We start from the raw sequence: 17,823 nt of genomic DNA on the forward strand, positions 1-17,823 counted from the left end.
ATAGGTTTAGGTTAGATATTAGGAAGAACTACTTCACTGTAAGGGTGGCCAGAGCCTGGAATAGGCTCCCCAGAGAGGTGGTGCTCTCACCTTCCCTGGAGATTTTCAAGAGGAGACTGGATAGGCATCTGGCTGGGGTCTTGTGACCCCTCCCACGCCCAGTGCTCCTTCCTGCCCTTGGCAGGGGGTTGGACTAGATGATCTGTCTAGGTCCCTTCCGACTCAGTGATTTTATGATTCTAACCTTCATGCAATTGCAGATGGAGAATATATTATGTTACCAAGGATATAAACATCCAATGACACTGAGCACCCAAACAGTGACCCCAAAGGCAGATATCCTCATAAGACCAAAGTCTGTGAGAGAAGAAATTAGGTCAAGACCAACAGCTAGAGATAAACATGAAGGATCAGGGGCAGCCAAACTGGTAAGAAAGCAAAGCAAGAGTGGAACTAAGCTCTTTGGTATATCTCACATAGGGTCTCCTATATCCCCCCCTCTATACACTGTAATCTTGCCCAGTGCTTGGATTGGATGGCATGTTCCTTTTCCCTGAATGATAGGAGACACAATAATATCCGTTTCCCTTTTCCTCTCCCCATCACTCTGATTGCATAAGAGCCATTTTGGCCCTTTGCAGGGGAGGGACAATAAGAAATAAATAGCAACTGTACAACTCTGAATACATAAATCATGATTACATTTTTGTTCCAAGACTGTTGAGCTCCTATACATGTACAGGGAAATCCAACATGTCAGAGCACACTATTAATTGAGCCATTTGGAGCATGCAAATAAACAAGCTCCAGCAGACTCTGGCATCATGTGTATTAGTGTCCCCACACCAAAAAATGGCAGCAGAGCTCTTTAAACTAAAGCTTGTTCAGTGAGCTTTAGTTCAAACTGCCTCACCACCATTTTTAAGATATACTTTTGCTTTTATATACATATTTTCACTGATATACATGCCACTTGGATGCTTTTAATTAAAAGCGCTCCCTAATTAAAGTGCCTCCCTTCCCCGCCACCCTGGAGCACATGTAAAAATGCCCTATCTGACTGGCCTTAACATGTCTCTTGCTAGTAGTTTCTCATGGCAACATCTGCAATTCACAAATATTCAAAAAGCTGCCCCCATTTTAACAACCAAAGTAAAAGATGAAATTTTAAATAGAAGTATCCTAACAATTAACACATGTATTTTAACCCTATAATCTAAGAGTAACACAGTTTGAACAATAATATAGAAAAATCTCCAGGGAGAATGTATTTATTATGCCATTCATCACCCCTCTTTTTACATATTTGCAGTGTTTTTGTGTTTGGCAAGGCATTTTGCTTTCCAGTTCCTCATTAACTGGCTGGTGCTCTGTAGAGCCACATAAGTATTTTGGCTACCAGGGAAACTATATTACAACAGTACCATGTTCAAAGCAATCCATTATCCCATACCAGCCTCCATCTCTTCCTAAGCCTTCTTCTGTGACCTCTTTGAGTGAGTGAGATTACACATTACAATTAGACCATGTTAAGAGTACTTAAACTTGGAATGATGACACAGTAAGGCTCATTACCATGTGCTAAATGCCTTCTAAGAATCTTAAAGTTAAGCCACTTCAGGCAAAGATTATCTTTGAGCTGTGCTACCTAGCTGCAGTTAAGTTCTAGGTATTCACCTGAGATAAAGCCACCAATCTGTGGTCCCCCAGTATCCAAGGAGGTTCCTAGGTGGACTAGCTATGATTCAAGATTCTATGGCCCTGGACTGACACCTGGGAACAGCCAGACAACAGGTAGGTGGGATGGGGTGAGTGAGGAGGGAGGAAGTGGATGGGATGGGTGGGCAGCTGTGAGGCTGCTCCCTCCTCTACCCCCCAATCCCCTGAATTTCCCCCTCTACCCCAAGATCACTCCCCTGTCACAACAATCATCCCCTCAAACCCTGGATCGCTGCGCTGATCAGCTCAAGAGTGAAGGAGGCACCCTTGGGGAGGGTTCCCCCTCCTGCCTGGTCCTGGGGTCCTTGCAGACCAAGCCAGCCCTGTGCATCCAGATCCAACCCCTTCTAGGCCCCTGAACAGAAGGAGGGGCAGTAGAGAGAGGTGGGGGAGAGGAAGAGGAGTTGTTAGGCAGCCGTGGGGCCTGGTGGGGGCTGGATCCAGGTGTCCACGGGTGGCACAAGCTGCAGGAAGCTTGGAAACAGGCAATGAGTGGAATGCCCCTCACCCCTATCCCACTACTGTGGCTGTTCTCAGGCTAATTGGGAGAGGCGCCAGGGCAGAGATCTGGGGATGGAGCGGCCAACTGGAAGGTGGACGGGGAATTCAGAGGCTGATGAGGGGGCAGCAGAGCCATTTAAAAGGCTCCTTTGCCCAACTTTCAGTTTTGTATCATCTTTCAGACGCTTAAGACTGTATAACAAGTAAAGCACCTTACTGCTTCCCCTTAAAAAAAATTCCAGAAAACCCATTGCCAGTTAAAAGAACTACTTAGTGTGTCTTCTCTGCTGCATTACATTATATTGCTCTGTGCCCACTTATGGTATAAAAATAACAACCACCCATTTTCCAAACACCTATTATTCCAGATTTCAGTGAACAGTTTCAGAAACATTTAATAAATACTTGCTAACAATATACTTAAGTAGCTCCCCAGCTTTGTAACAAACTCCATAGTAGCAACAGATATATTCAAGCTCAATTCAATATTAATATTCTTCCCAAGTGGAAACAAACAATAGACAGCCTCACAAATTTGATATTTATGTACTTTAAAAAAATCATTGCTTATATCAATTGTAATGTGCAATCTTTTCATTTTTGCATTCCCCATACCTGGAAGGGAATTAATCACAAATATTTTATGTTTAAACATCTATATTGATAAATGGCAAGTTGCTACAGTTATGTTAGCCTAACTAATATGTACAATTTTGATATCTATATTAGTCACACAAGCAACTGATGTTAGGTTTTAGAATTTTATCAGTAATACCCTTTTTCAAAATAGCACCTTAACTCACCGGGAAGTACAGGAGGAGTGTTCCAAAAAGGATGGTTTCCAGAAGAACCAGACCAGAAGCCCTTATGCTCTAGGGGGAAAAAAGATACAAGTCATAAGAAAATATCAGAGATTCCCCATTTACGTTCTAAGTTCTTTATGACAGAAATCTTCCTGCTTGTCAGCACAGTGCTTAGCAGAATAACGTATGCCATGTTGGCATGTCCTATATACCTACATTAGTAATCCATTATAATAGTTCAAGTTTCATAGATTTCAGCCCCAAGACATCATTCCTTCATTTTTTTTTTTTTGTCACTTGCACAAAAAAACCTGTTTGGATGGCCTTTAATAATACCATAATAGGTAAGCCAATATGGAACATGGGAATTGCATATACAAGTTTAAGGGTAGAATTTTGTCTGAGATGATTGAATTTCTAGTCTTTAATCATCTTCCCATGCATATTTAATACTTCTGTAATGTACAAGTCTAACATTTTTCTAAATTAAATGTGGTGTTGTAGAAAGAAAGCATACAACGATATTCCCTGTCCAGTTTTTTTATGAGCACACTGATCCAGACTTTCACTTTTAAAGAGTCAAAATCTAACCAAATACCTTACCCTTTTCCACTATATCCTAATGACAACACATTGTCTTTCCATTATAATCTGGGAACTCCTTTAAGTAAAATAAACATTAATCAGTTCTTTCTCCCCCCTCTAAATCTTGTTTCAAAAAGTTAAATGACCTATATATAGCATGTCTACAGCTTATATAATAAGATAAAATGTAGATACTGCATTTCCTTTTCCTTCAATGATCAACCTTACTCTCAATGTGTCATTACAAACCATTCTATAAGTCTAGTTGTTTCCTTTCAAATTGTGGTGTGGAAATAGTGGTGTGGAAATAGGAAGCATTTCCTCAGAGGAACAGAAAAGATGTATGTCCAACAGTCTTTGAAAAAAACTTCTGGCTTACAACTAGAAAATTCTCGTATAAGCTCACGTAAATCTTCCCTATGGTTCTGACCAGGTAGCACCATGTGTGTTGTAAATATGCCATTCATCTTTTAAAAATCTGTTTGAAAAGATTTACAGAATGGAGGCACTGGTATTCATTTCTTGGCCAAACTGCAAAAAGCTTTTATGACAAGCTATCCACAGAGGTCACAATCTAACTGAAAATGTCTTTCATTTCCCCCCAAAATAGTTCAGTTAATAACTTTTACTAGTATCTGATGCTCTTCACTGGATAAATTGAAAGACTGGAAAATTCTCACTATGCTTTTGTATTGTGAGACCCAGTAACTTCTAATGACTTTTAACTGTGCGCAAAATCATTTCTGAAAACAATGGCTTTGACAGCTGTGGTTACTCTAAGGCAGAGTCCTATGGTACCAGATACTATTAAAGCCTAACTTAGCTTCCTTCTTCCTACTCAGAAGATGAGTAAGTCTTTATTGTGGTGTCCTGTAGATTCAGGATACTGAAATGTATGGACATGAGCATTAAACCAATCACTTCCCAATGGCATAGGCCTAAAATACTCTCTCCTTGCAAGTGATGTTTTCCAATCACTTTCCTGCATTTTAGGAATTCATATTGTGTATGTGTTTATCAACTCAGCTGTTTTTGCATACAGTATCAAGGAACACTCAAAGCAATGCATCTGGAAAATTTAAATTTTCATGATGGTTAAAATATAATGGTTTCAGGAATTTAGATTAAACCCATCATCTTTCATAATACTTTAAAATAAATTCACAGAGCAGTTGAATAGCATGCAGAGGTTAGCAGGGAAAGTGGGGGAAGATAGTATAGAGGCTCTTGGATCCCTAGGGATTAAAACAGTCTTGTTCTATTTCCCTGATTTCTGGTGGGAATACTTTATGCCTCCTAGTGTCAGAAAGAAATCTGCATTTCTTCCACTCTGGGGAATCATTAAATATCTCTGCTGAAATGGTGCAGCTGTCTTTAGGCATTCCTGCTTCCCCACAGACTGACAAGCCAAGCAACTTCTTTGGTTAAAGAAGCTTATCCTAAATGTTAAAATATTTCCATATTTTCCTCTGTAATGACTGTCAGAGTATGACACTGCATTCATTACAGAGAGTTATAAAGCACATAATGAATGTGACTGAGATAAATTTAGCAGTTTTTGTAAGAGTTAATTGTGCCTCTTTGAAAACAGACTTATTTGAAAAAAATTAACCAAACAGTGGATAATAAACAACTACTGCATTTCATTTATTTATTCTATCATAAAACTCTAGATAAATTCTCTCATGAGAGGCTATTAAAAGGTAGCTTGGCAACAACCGGGCAAGAAGAAAAATGTTAAAAACTAGTTAACGGATAGAAAACAAAGATTAGAAATAAACTTGGTTAGTGCATAAGGTGGAAAGCGGTTAATCTTGAAATGTGCAAAGGAACAGCATTAAGCCTTGGATTTGTAAAAAACAGCACCTAGACTATGCAGTGAGGCAGAGAAAGACATTCAAAAATCTGGAGCCTGAATTAATTCAACCTTTGCAGGTTAGTCTAACCTGCCTAGGTTGAACCAATTTGTAACAGGAAAAAGGTTCTCTCTGGACTGAGGAACTGCGAGCACATGTCTGCAGCAAGGTTCCCTCAAAGGTGTGTGCATGCGTGCATGGCCGCATGCAACTAGAAGTGTGGTTGCACAAAGCCTTTTCAAGGCTGTGCACCAGAGAGGCTGGGACGGGAGCCTAGCGCAGGCTCCGCCAGCTCCAGGGAAGTGCTGCATATCAGGGCCGGGGGCTGGCACCGGCTCTGCCAGCTCTGGGGAAGTGCTCCACTCCCTGGCCCTGATGCAAGGGACAGAAGCACTTCCCCAGAGCACTGCCCCAGCCTCCACTCACTCCCTACAGCAGAATAAGCCCTCTGCTGTCCCCTCTACTGGACACAGGAGGGCGGAGGAATAACCCCCATCCCTGCGTCCCAACAGGGGCCCTGTCTAGCTGTACCCCCACCCCATCACTGCAGTGGGCTGGGTCAGGGCCCTTGCTGGGGGCAACAGCCCCTGTCATAATGTCAGGGAGCATGAGCCACTTCCCAGTGGGAGTGCTGTAGTGCGGGGTGGGCAGAGCTGTCAATGTCAGGGAGCATGAGCCACTTCCCAGTGGGAGTGCTGCACTGCGGGATGGGCAGAGCTGCAGCAGGCTGCGTGCAGCAGCACCAGGGTCCAGACTAGGTCAGAACCCTGCAAGCTTCCCGCAGCACTGCTATGCTCCGCAGCAGCTCTGCTGGCCCAGCAGTGTGGCCCCTGCTGGGAAAAGGCTCACTCTTGGGGAAACGGGAATGGGGGTTACTGCCTGTCACAGTAGCTCCCCCTCACCACTTGAGTGGCTGGGCAGGGATAGAGCCAGATACCACCAGCATGGCCTCTGGGGGGTGGGTGGGGGCAGGGAGTGGGGCTATTCCCTGCTCTGCCCCTGAGGCACCGCAGCCAGATCTGCCCAGCCCAGCCCTGCCGCAGCTGCCACTTAGCCTGTGTTCAGGGCAGCGTACAGCAGAATAAGCCCCACCCTGCCAGGAGGGGACTGACCCCGAGCACAGTCTGCCCACCACTCAGTCTGCAGCCATTGCTTGGTCTACAGCCAGTGCTTGGTCTGTGCTTGAGGCCAGCCCTCTCCCGGCAGGAGGGGGCTTATTCTGTCAGATGCTGCCCTGAGCACAGACTGGCTGTGGCTGAGCCGGGAAGACCCAGATGTGGTGCCTCAGGGGCAGAGCAGTGAATGACCCTGCTCCCTGTCCAACCAGAGACCCTGTAGGCAGTGTCTGGCCCTCTCCCTGCCTGACCACTGGAGCAGCAAAGGGGCTGCTACCATGACGGGCAGCAGGATACGGCAATAAATTCCATCACAGTTCATGTTGTAGTTCATTGCTCCTAGGTGCAGCATTTATATGTTCGCCTACAGCACGCTGAGGCAGGATGGATCAGCCCCAGCTGGCAGGCAGCCCCAGGGGTCAGCCTGCCTCAGGGCTACTCCGCCCCTGCTCAACATGCTATGGAGGAGTTGGTTGGGGCACAGAGTACTACAGTGCAGGGCTAGCTGAAGGTAGCCCCTGCACTGTAGGACTCTCCTGCCCCAGGCAGCCCCAGTCACTGTCTACATGTGTTTTGGCACACATAACTACTCCACTGTAGGATAGTACTTGTCCTGGACAGTTCTATCTATAGTAGAGTTAATTAATTTACTGCACCTAATACAGGCACATGTGTAGACAGTGACAGTTTATTGCAGAGCTAATTAGTCAGCTCTGCAGTAAAGTGCATGTGTAGATGCACCCAGTATTCCAACAAGTGTTTCTGTTCAAAGGCAAAAATATTCTCCCTCATATAATACAACAGACTCCCCATCACCTCCTGATGACACTGCACCCCAACTACAATGTTGACTTGTATTCATGTGGTCCACATACTGGTAGCAGCCTGGCTTGCCAGCTCAAAAGGGCTTCAAGCAATTGGTGCGACTTTCCCACCAATCAGGAGGAGATGGAGGAGAGGCTGCCCTGCCCCTACCTGGGGTGAGGTAAAGAGTCTGGAGCCCCTCTATCCTCCCTCCACCCACTGCTGCTGCCAGGGCCATGGGAACACAGCCAAGGCTCCAGAAGGGTCTGGGTCTTTGGGTTTTTTATAAAAGTTATATATATTCAAAGGGGGTTGTGCCTTATATTTGTGAATGGGTGTCCTGTATTATATAGTTTATATTTTATGTTTTATGAGTTTAAGTTGAGAAAGTCTAAACTGAAGAGGCTGATATAATGAGGCTAAGCAGTAACAGAATATGTATGTTTTATATATTTATATATTTATAGTTAATGTTTAAGTAGATTTGGATCTGATAGAATGTAAAGCTGTAAGACAAGTATTAAAAATTAAATTTAATACTTAAGTGAGATAGTTACCTGTATCTTGAGGAGCGATATAAGACCATGTAAGTATTAACAATATTCTTGATAGTTTAAATGTTTTGTTCTTTATGTATATTCTAGTGACACCCTTGTTGATATTTATTTATGGTTCACCTTTACGTACCTGTTTGTTATTTGTTCTAGGGTACTTAACCCCCTAACTAGAGTGTGAAGCCCTAGACATGGGGTAATCCTCTAGTTGCTATTAATAGAATATAGCATTGTCTCACGAGCATATGAGTGATTATATATTGTATATATGTTTATTAACATTATTTTTCTGTACTTCTTATATTTAGTAATCAATTTGTATATAGTTAAGATGTAAAGTGTGGATCTGACTGTCTGTGGAGGAGGGGAAACTGCATGTAGCCAGCAGTAAGGCTGTGTGAAACAGCACAGTTCCATGTCATGTTGAGTTTTGAGGTTTCGATGGAACAGCGTTTCATATTGAATTTCAATTAGATTCAAAACAGCTGTTCTGTTTTTCTTCACTGAAACCGTGAGGCTGTTTTGACATTTCACTAGATTGGCCAGAGACAGAGAGTCAGCCCAGCTGGCCTGATTTCCCATCCCTGGCACTAAATCAGGCAGAGGATGGTGATTCAACCCAGCTGGGTTGACTTCCTGTCTCTGTCCCGATCAAGTGCCATGGATGGAAAGTCAGCCCAGCTGGGCTGAGTTTCCCTAATGCTATGGTGGCACTGGGGAGAGGAACTCAGCTCAGCTGGGATGATTTCCTTTCCTCAGCCCAATCTAGCTGGGGATGGGAACTCAGCCCAGCTGGACTGACTTCCCATCCTCAGCCCAATTGTAGCACTATGATCAAGATGTTTCAACTTTCAAAACATTGCAACTAGCCTCATTTTGTTTCAAGGCTGTTTCAAAGCCCTTTGTTACATTTCATTTTTGCTGTTTTGACCTCAAAATGGGTCAAAACAGTGTTGAAACAAAATGGCTGGTGAAATTTCGCAGAGCCCTAGCCAGTAGTTCTCCCACCACACAGCACCTGCCCTGTCAACATCTCCCTTCAAGGTCGGGGCAGGAGAAGGGGGTACACAACCAGGTATACCCGGGTAACATTCATACAGATTATGCTGGATTCTTGAACATAAGACTTTTAGTTTAGTTGCCTAAGACAGTCTCTCTCTCTCACTAAATATATTACGTTCAGTAAAGCCATAAATACAATACTGAATGTAAATAATTAAACCACTGATTGCTAAAATGCCAGCATCATTCTAAGCATAAGTGATGCAACCATTCAATGACTTGTCAAATTCAATCACTGTAGGAATGAATGTTTTATCTGATTTATTTCTGAAATTTTGGCTGGAACATCATACTCTACTATGGTAACCTGCAGATGTTGCAGTCTGCTGCACGGCATCCTCTGACATAATTAATCATACTGACTTCATCTAGGAGAGTGCTCCATAAAAAGGCATGCAGGAAAACATATACATTATTGATTCTGAATTTGCAAGAAATTCATCCCTTTTTAACTGTCCTTAAAAAAAGAAGTAGAGGACTAAAAGGGATGCGGGTGTCTTTCATGAATGCTGCAGTATAATTGTGTATGTACTCTGATTTCTGTGCATTCAAATTATGCTACCAAAACCAATACATATATAGTCAACATTTCAAGATTGCTTTCAGCAGACACTTTTTCTATAATCTAATATAAACAGCCAAAAACTGGGAACTAGATTTTTAGAAGCCTATTATGAAGTAATTAAATGGAATGCTTCCAGATTATTTTAATTAAAATGACTATAATTTTGCATCTGGTAGTTTTAAAAGTTTGAAACAAACTGATAACATGTACGTTCCAGCACTAGAATGTTACTAAGTTTTTGAAAAATACAAACAATATTATATGCTACTTTATATTTCTAGAAAGTCTCCTATAAAAGAAACATGGGAAATTATTAGAGGCTGCTTACTGGGTTTTGGCAAGTTGTCGAGGGCCACATTGGTAGCCCTGCCCCTTGACAGGGGCCCCCGGTCACCAACTTGGGACTGGAAGTCCCGCCCTCTAACCCCTGACCTTTGCCACCAGTTTTGCCACCTCAGAATCAGAAAAATATGAAATTAGATTCTAAAAAGTGAACATCTAAAACACTCATTAATTTGATTTCAATAAATATTTTTGCCCTGGTTTACATGTGTTTGTGTAGTGTACATAGAGGTGATTGCACAATAACTTAAAATGAAGTCTTACTCTTGTATGTTGTGGGGGTGGCTTTAGGTTTTGGGGGGGCTGTGAGTATGTGGGGTGAAGGAGCATGCGAGTATGTATGGATACATGGGGTGTGGGGGAGGTTGACTGGGGTGTGTAAGGGGATGTGGATGCGTGTGTATGGTGGAATGTGTATGTGGGATTTACCCTACAAACACACATGCACTCTGTCCCTGCCTGTGTGTATGCACACCCCCCATACCGGCACAGCACCATGCTCCCCCGTCTGGCCATCCAGCTTGAAGTCACATGGTGCTGGAGCAGGGTGGGGGCAGGAAGCAGGGAAATAGCTGATGGTGGGTGGGTCTGGGCTCCTGCCAGCTCCCCCTGGGTCCAACTGCTTCTATCATCTTTGACGTGCAGCCAGGAGGAGATAAATGTTTTTTAAATGTTTTTGGGGTCCTGCAGGCTGGACAGAATGGCCTGGTGGGCCAGATCCAGCCCCCAGGCCCTATTTTGCCCACCCCTGCCTTAATTTGTTTTACAGAATATTGCTTCAGGACAAAGGAAATGTTAGATCTCTCTCCAATGACATATCGCAAGAAAAATGTTACCACATAGAGTTAATTAATTCTGTAGTGTTGTATTGCATACTCAGTACACTTTACTCACATCTAATCATGTGAAGAGCTGGGAACTATAACTAAAACCAATATACAATAATATAGCTACAATTCTTATATGGTCCCTATCATACTTCAGAACTTTTAAGTACTGTCCTACCTTAAAAGGGTGTTTTAAGGTGGGGCAGTACAATTAAGTCCCATTTCAAAGGTGGAAATCTAAACCAGAGAGAGACTAAGTGACTTTCCCAGAATCATATGCTTCTCACAAGACACATCTACATGAAATGCTTATTGCACATTAGCCTAATAACATTGCACAGTAGCATATCATTGAAAAAACCATGTTAATACCCTACTGCACAGTGTTATTAGGCTAATGAACAGTAAGCCTCAATAAATAACCTTGAACTAGTGCTATTGCACAATAACTTTAGGTACTGAGCATTTTGTTAATAATTTATTAAGGAAGTGCTAAACTAAATGCGCAGTATCTAAGGCACATTAATGAACATGTAGAAGTGCCCACAGAGTAGGAATTGAACTTGCATGTCTCAGAATATCACACAAACTCTTGATCATGTTTCCTGTTGAACATTGCCACAAGCTTATGACTGGGTGGCCAACCAGCTGGCTGTTACTAACAAAAGACAAAAAAAGATTCAAAGTCTTAGCTAGGTAGACCCCCATCATCATACTTTAAAGCTTACATACCTATCAGAGCTGGTCTTCTACTAGCACGCATACGATCAACTCTGCAGTCTCATCACCCTGCCCTGTCCCTCCAAAATTGCTTTCTTGCACTGGATACCAATCCCTATAAAGATATCTATAAGGTCCAATTTTCTTTCACTGACCCATCACCTGCTACACTTGTGTATATGATAACTATGAAAACATATTCCTGATCTCAAAAGAAAGAGGCCTTGCACAGTGTGGCAAAGTGGGTATCCCTGCAAGCCGCAGCTAGCCCCCCACCTGCCTCTGGGCATGCCGCCCACCTTTCTTTCCTGCCACGCCTTGTTGAAATAATAATATGCTGTTAAATAAGGCAGGAGGCTGCCCATTACTGCACCCCCATATCTGGGGGTGTCTGTGGCTCCATACCTCCCATACACAATGGCTCAAGCCTCGCAAAAGGCCTCCAGATGTTACAGTGCCCCCAACCTACAGCCAGAGCATGCTTAGGCCACACTGTCAGGCCTCAGTCACACACACAGTCATACCGCCCACCTCTCTCTCAGGCCTCATTCACTCCACCCTCTCACACAGGGTCTCTTTCATCTATCGACAACTTATACCGCCTTGCTCCCTCTTGGAGTGGGCACCCTTTGGCCATAGGCTTAGGTAGTCCATTCCTTGGGTGGCAGACGTACCGTCTGTTGGGCCTTTCCCACGACCTTCACCAGGGTAGTGGCCAGCCAATTACCCAACCAAGTCTAAGCACACTCAGGCCCCTTCCAAGTAACACTCAGGGTCTGTATGCATAGTGGGCCGTCAGCCCTCTATTTCTTCTCCCCCTCTACTTGGGGCTCCACACCGCCCCCGCTACTCAGGGTCTCGGGGCATGCCTCCTCAGGTGGGCTCAGGTGGTCATAGCCATGCATGGCCCCCTCTACCTCTGTTGTCACCTGACCCACCCAATGGTGGGAGCTGGGGTTAAGGCACCCCAACCCACCTTTCACCAGGGTGGTAACTGGCCTGGCATTTCCTGGGGGCTCCTGCACCACTGAGAGCCCCACCAGGCCACCCACTTCTGGCAGGGCACAGTTTTAGGTCATACCCAGGACCAGGAGCCTCCTGACCATCCCCTACAGCTCCTGCCCTTACCTCCAATTGATACCAGCAGCCTTGCAGCCAGGCGATGTTATTGCCTGGCCTTCCAGCAGCAAAATGTCTCTTTTATATGGGCAGCCCTGAATCCAAAATGGCTGTCCTCATCAGGCACCTGCTGGCTGCTGGCTTCAGGCCCTTAAAGTGGCAGGGACAAACAGCGCCTTGCCACACACAGCACATAAGAGTCAAAACAGAATTACTGTTTTTGACTAAATATAGCCAGTGTTACCAGAAGACACTGGCGTCTCTTACATCAATGCATTATCTGGTCAAAAAAATTCAAAACAGAAACAAGCTGAAAATTCTGAAGAGTTCCAAATTAATTTTCTCTAATTATTTTCTATTTCTTGAAAAAAAATGACGTTTTAGTGTTTTATTTATCTGAATTTTCTAAAAATGTGGGTCTGGAAAAAACTGACAGATTAGATTTTTAAAAAAGAAATGAAAAAAAGAGAAATGGACACATAGTTAGAAGCTTTGAAATTCAAAGAATGATTTTTTTTTGTTTCAATAAAAACTTGATGATTTCAAAAATAGCTTTTGAGGAGGTTATATGTTTAATAAAAGGCTCATTTGCGCTGAAAACATTCTGAGTAAAAAGCTTCATTCAGACCTACTATTTACCACTGTAATTCTGACCTAAGATGAGATAGGTTATGCTAAGAAATAAAGCTGATTTGTTTTTAACAAGCACTCTGATAGTTCAACGTTTTATTTGTGCTGGGAGCTGCAACTGTAGTACCCAGTGGGAAAAAATACTTGAGTTAAAGCAGCATGTTTAGCCTAGAGATACTCCACCAGTGGTACTTATTAGTTGTACCACTGGGTCTGTTCTTTCACCAAAGGTTCAGTTTTCTATTGCAGTGGTCTCCAAACTTTTTTGATCATACACCCCTATCAGGATCTGGAACCAACTTCCAAGGGAAGTGGTGCTGGCTCCTACCCTGGGGGTCTTTAAGAGGAGGCCTGATGCCTACCTAGCTGGGATCATTTGAGCCCAGTTTTTTCTTCTGCCCAGGCAGGGGGTCGGACTTGAAGACCTACAAGCTCCCTTCCGACCCTACTTCCATGATTCTATGATCGGTAAAAAAATTTTGAGCACGCACCCCCAGTATATGTATATTTATTTATTTATAAATTATATACATGTACTACTTGCGTAGCATACGTGACACATGACCTTCTGACATACGGAACAAGTGAGGGTGCTAGTGTCAGTCCATATACTAAATATTAGTAAAGCTTAATTTCTTTCTTATTTTTTTAGATAAAAAATAAATATAAATAAAAGTTCTAATATTTTCCTCCCGCACCCCAATGGATCGTCTTGCGCACCCCGTGGGGTGCGTGCATCCCACTTTGGAGACCACTGCTTTATTGTATGGACATATTGTGGCTGTAGGACTATGGATATTTAAGAACCATGGTTATCCACAACTTATATGGGCTGTTACCATCCTATTGTAGGCATAAACATACCCACACTTTATTCAATGCCTTATGCCTTTAAAAACCCAAAACAAAATAATGACATCAACCAATCCAGGCCAGCTAAGTAACCTGAATAATTAAATGTCATTTATAGCTTGCACAGAAAAATCAGGGCATTTTAGAATAAAGCCCAACAGAATTTCTTTCTACTTCCATGTCTTTTCCCCCTCCTTATCAGCTGCTTGTTTTGTAACAACTGCCTTGTTTGTTGGCATTTATTTTGGACTTCTGGCTTATTTATTTCTCCCGTGAGGTACTGTTTGCCTCATGTACTGTTTGTTCATTTACTCCTTTATCTATCTGCTTCATTTGCTTTCAGGGCTCTATTTCTCTGTTTGCTTGTGTCAGCAAAACTGTCCTTTCTTGTTTTCTCCATCTCCTGTAATAGTAGCTGACACCTAAGTAATACTAACATGTTTTTTCTTCTCAACTTTTACACTTATCTTAATCAGTTCTCCTTTGTATTTTCTCCTCCTTCTTTAGCATTTAAAAAATAATAATTTGCTTATTTAAATACAGTAAAAATCCCATAAGGTGAAGAGCAAACACCGCCAACAAGAGCAAGCAGTTAACAGCTTCAATCCAGGATATCCAACTTAAGTTCTAAGGCTTCTGTTATACAAGACAGGGTTAGACTAAATTAGCTAAAGGTCCCCGGTAGCCTGAAACTCTGAGTGCCCTTGACTCACTCTGCCCTAGACTGTTCTGAAAGACTGACTGACATCTGTGTCAAGTTTGTAATGAGGATTGATGATTTAAAACAAAACAAAACATCTCAGATGAAAAACAAAATGTTGCTCTTGAGAAATGTTTCTTTCAGTGTTTAAATCCACCTATGAAATCTGGTCCAAAAACTCAAAACCCACAACACTGAAGAAGTCAGACACTCTCTCGGTCCTGCCGGAGCAACACCGAGAACTGCTGGTTGGAGGAAGCTGGGTTTTGCCTACCTTTTCTATAAGTCTAAAATATGCCATTTTGACCCCAAGCAAGCATGTGGCACTTTAAAAGTCACACACACATACCCTTTCCAAACATTTGTATAGCATGCTTGAAGTCTTGTTCGTGCTGCAATATAACTAATATGCTGCACTATGGAAAGCTAGGATATCTATTCCATGTGTAACCTCATGGAAACTGAGAAGAAAGAGGTAGTTAGTCTGAAGTGAGGCAGAAGCAAGATAGAGATACAATTTATGGAACAACTAAATCAGAGATGCATAAGCTTTCAAGAGCCCGGACTCACTTTATCAGATGCTCACGGAAACTGTAAAGGACTGTTAGAATCTGTCTTCTTTATCTTCTACTAATCTCTCCATTTCCATTGGGGGATAAGCCACCCTATAAATAAGTTGACTAGCTAATTTATTATTCTACTGCAAAACAAACTTGCAAACTGAAACCCACTAAAAATGATAAATGGTGCTTTCCATGAGAGTGCTCTTTTAAATTGTTTTATTAATAGTATTTTAAAATATTCAAATAGGAGTTATTATATAGCAAAAACATGAAAAACCAGTAGAAAAGAAAATACATAATAAATCTGGTTCATTATTTCACAGCAATCACAGCTGTCTCCTTGGAACAATTCCCTTATAGCAAGCTCTCATTTTCTCTTTATAACAGGAATACAAATATTGGTCTTATGTCATAAAAAAGCACCACCTTCAAGAGAGAATCTGTATTTTTTAAATCTTTCTAAGTTCAGTATGGTAACTTGGACTCTAGTCAAACAAAGGAAAGCACACTCTCAGCTCTACAATTTGAACCCTGGCTCACAGAATCAAAGTTGGCTTGACCACAGGCTGTCACACACAAAGGGGAATAGTAAATGACTGTGCGCTCAAATGATTCCCCTGTTAAATGCAACCTAATTTAACATCTTCATTGACAAAGAAAAAACAAAGTACATTAGTGCATTTATAGAAGACTCTAAGTTGACAGGTAGTCAAAAAACAATGCAAGGGAACCCAGGGCCAAGATCCACAAGGAAGGTACATTCCTAACTCCCACTTGTTGAAATCAATGGATGTTAGCGGCCTAGATAGGATTTACACATCTGCATACTTTTTTGACCTTGGGCTCAAGAGATTAGAAGTTAAGGCAAAAAAGAGAAATTAGATTTTTTGAAAAAGTCAGGCTCACACATCAAGTGGGGGAAGATAAAAAGACACGTTCAATTTTCAGAGACCTTTAAAACAATAATACAGAAAAAAACTCTCAGGTTTGACTGTGAATAGCAAATTGGACGTGCAGTTGCAAAGTCTTGTGACAATGAAATGTGACTGATACAGCTTTAGACTGAGGTATCGCACCACAGGGATACAACACTCCATTTGTTTGAATATTTTAGAAAATGGACAGTTTAGGAAGACTGACTTTCAAGGAAAATAGTATTACATGCTGATAGACTAGCTATAGGAAAAATAAGCAAAGATGAAACAGCAGTCTTCAAATAATTAAAGGGTACAGCCATCAAGGAAAGTAAGGAAATGGCTGCTTTAAGAAAAGGAATAGAAGTGAACGATCAAATAATAATCAGCTGGGTCATCTCAAGTCACTTGAGCTCTTTTGGGGTTTGGAAGGTCAATACTGAAAGTTGAATTTAACTCCGCATTATCATGCGGCCAAAGTTCATCACAGAGTACAAATGTGGCATGTTCTCAGTAGCTTTGTTTGCTTGAGAGGCTATGAACAGCTGTCTCTTGAAATGTTAACAACTTCTTTAAAGACCTCATTCTTACACAGTGATCAAGTCTGATGGTCACCAATATAGAAATCAATGTGGTTAAATCTGAATGAATATGGGTAGTTAGTCATGTTATTCTGAAGTCAGGCAGAAGACAAGGTAGATTTGCACCAACTAAATCAGAGATGTATAGCATAAGCTTTCATGCCCACAAGCTCACTTCATCAGAATACAGATCTACATACAACAGGATGAGGAAGTCTGCTGTAAAGTGAAAGTTGGAAAGGGCAAGTTGTTCTTCTGTGAATACTCTGATATAGGAAGTAGATCAGAATCTGATGAACATCAATTCATCCCTATGAGGTCAAATACCCTCAAGAAGAGTATGGTATAAAGGTTTTTCCAAAGTTTTTACCTCTCCCTACCTTATATCCCTCATCTCTCCCTATCAACCTAACTTCAATCATTTCATCTGGCTTTGGTAAATAGTTTTCTACGAAGTTGCCTATCTTAGGACCTTGGAGTGTTAGGACATAGCAGTGCCTGTTTCTGGTGCCAGTGTAATGTAGAGCTGGGTGTCACCATAGTTTTCACAGACATTAGGGCTGGAAGGGACCTTATGAGATCATTGGATCCAGCCCCCTGCCCAAAAGGCAGGAAGTCAGCTGGGGTCAGATCACACCAGCAAGATAAGCATCCAAATGCTTCTTGAACATGTCCAGAGTAGATGTTTGCACCACTTCTGGGGGGAGTCTATTCAAGACTCTGGAGACTCGGACAGTAAAGAAGTTTTTCCTAATGTCCAGTCTAAAATGGTCTTCCAGCAGTTTGTGACCGTTGGACCTTGTCTTCCCTTGGGGTGTCCTGGGGAAAAGGCCATGATCCATACCCCGATATACTTATAGGCTGCCACCAAGGCTCCCCTGAGTCTATGCTTTTCTAAGAGTAAATTGGATGCTTATTTGCTGGGATCCTATGACCCCAGCTGACTTCCTGCCCTTTGGGCAGGGGGCTGGACTCGATGATCTCCCGAGGTCCCTTCCAGCCCTAATGTCT

The 17,823-nt window shown here is 42.4% G+C and overlaps 1 protein-coding gene across 1 annotated transcript in view; it reads right to left on the reverse strand.

Annotated features, from left to right (window-relative positions):
- The window catches only part of GPR158 (G protein-coupled receptor 158), a gene marked incomplete at its 5' end in the record, with an annotated part of 371,372 nt that overhangs the window by 149,039 nt on the left and 204,510 nt on the right, over nucleotides 1–17,823 (reverse strand). The window contains one exon of the mRNA XM_019531865.1: nucleotides 3,024–3,092. Coding sequence (XP_019387410.1) covers nucleotides 3,024–3,092 — 69 coding nt within the window. The remainder of the gene's footprint in view (nucleotides 1–3,023; nucleotides 3,093–17,823) is intronic.

Source organism: Crocodylus porosus, unplaced genomic scaffold, assembly GCF_001723895.1.
Source record: "Crocodylus porosus isolate Cpor-Errol unplaced genomic scaffold, CroPor_comp1, whole genome shotgun sequence".
NCBI lineage: Eukaryota > Metazoa > Chordata > Crocodylia > Crocodylidae > Crocodylus > Crocodylus porosus.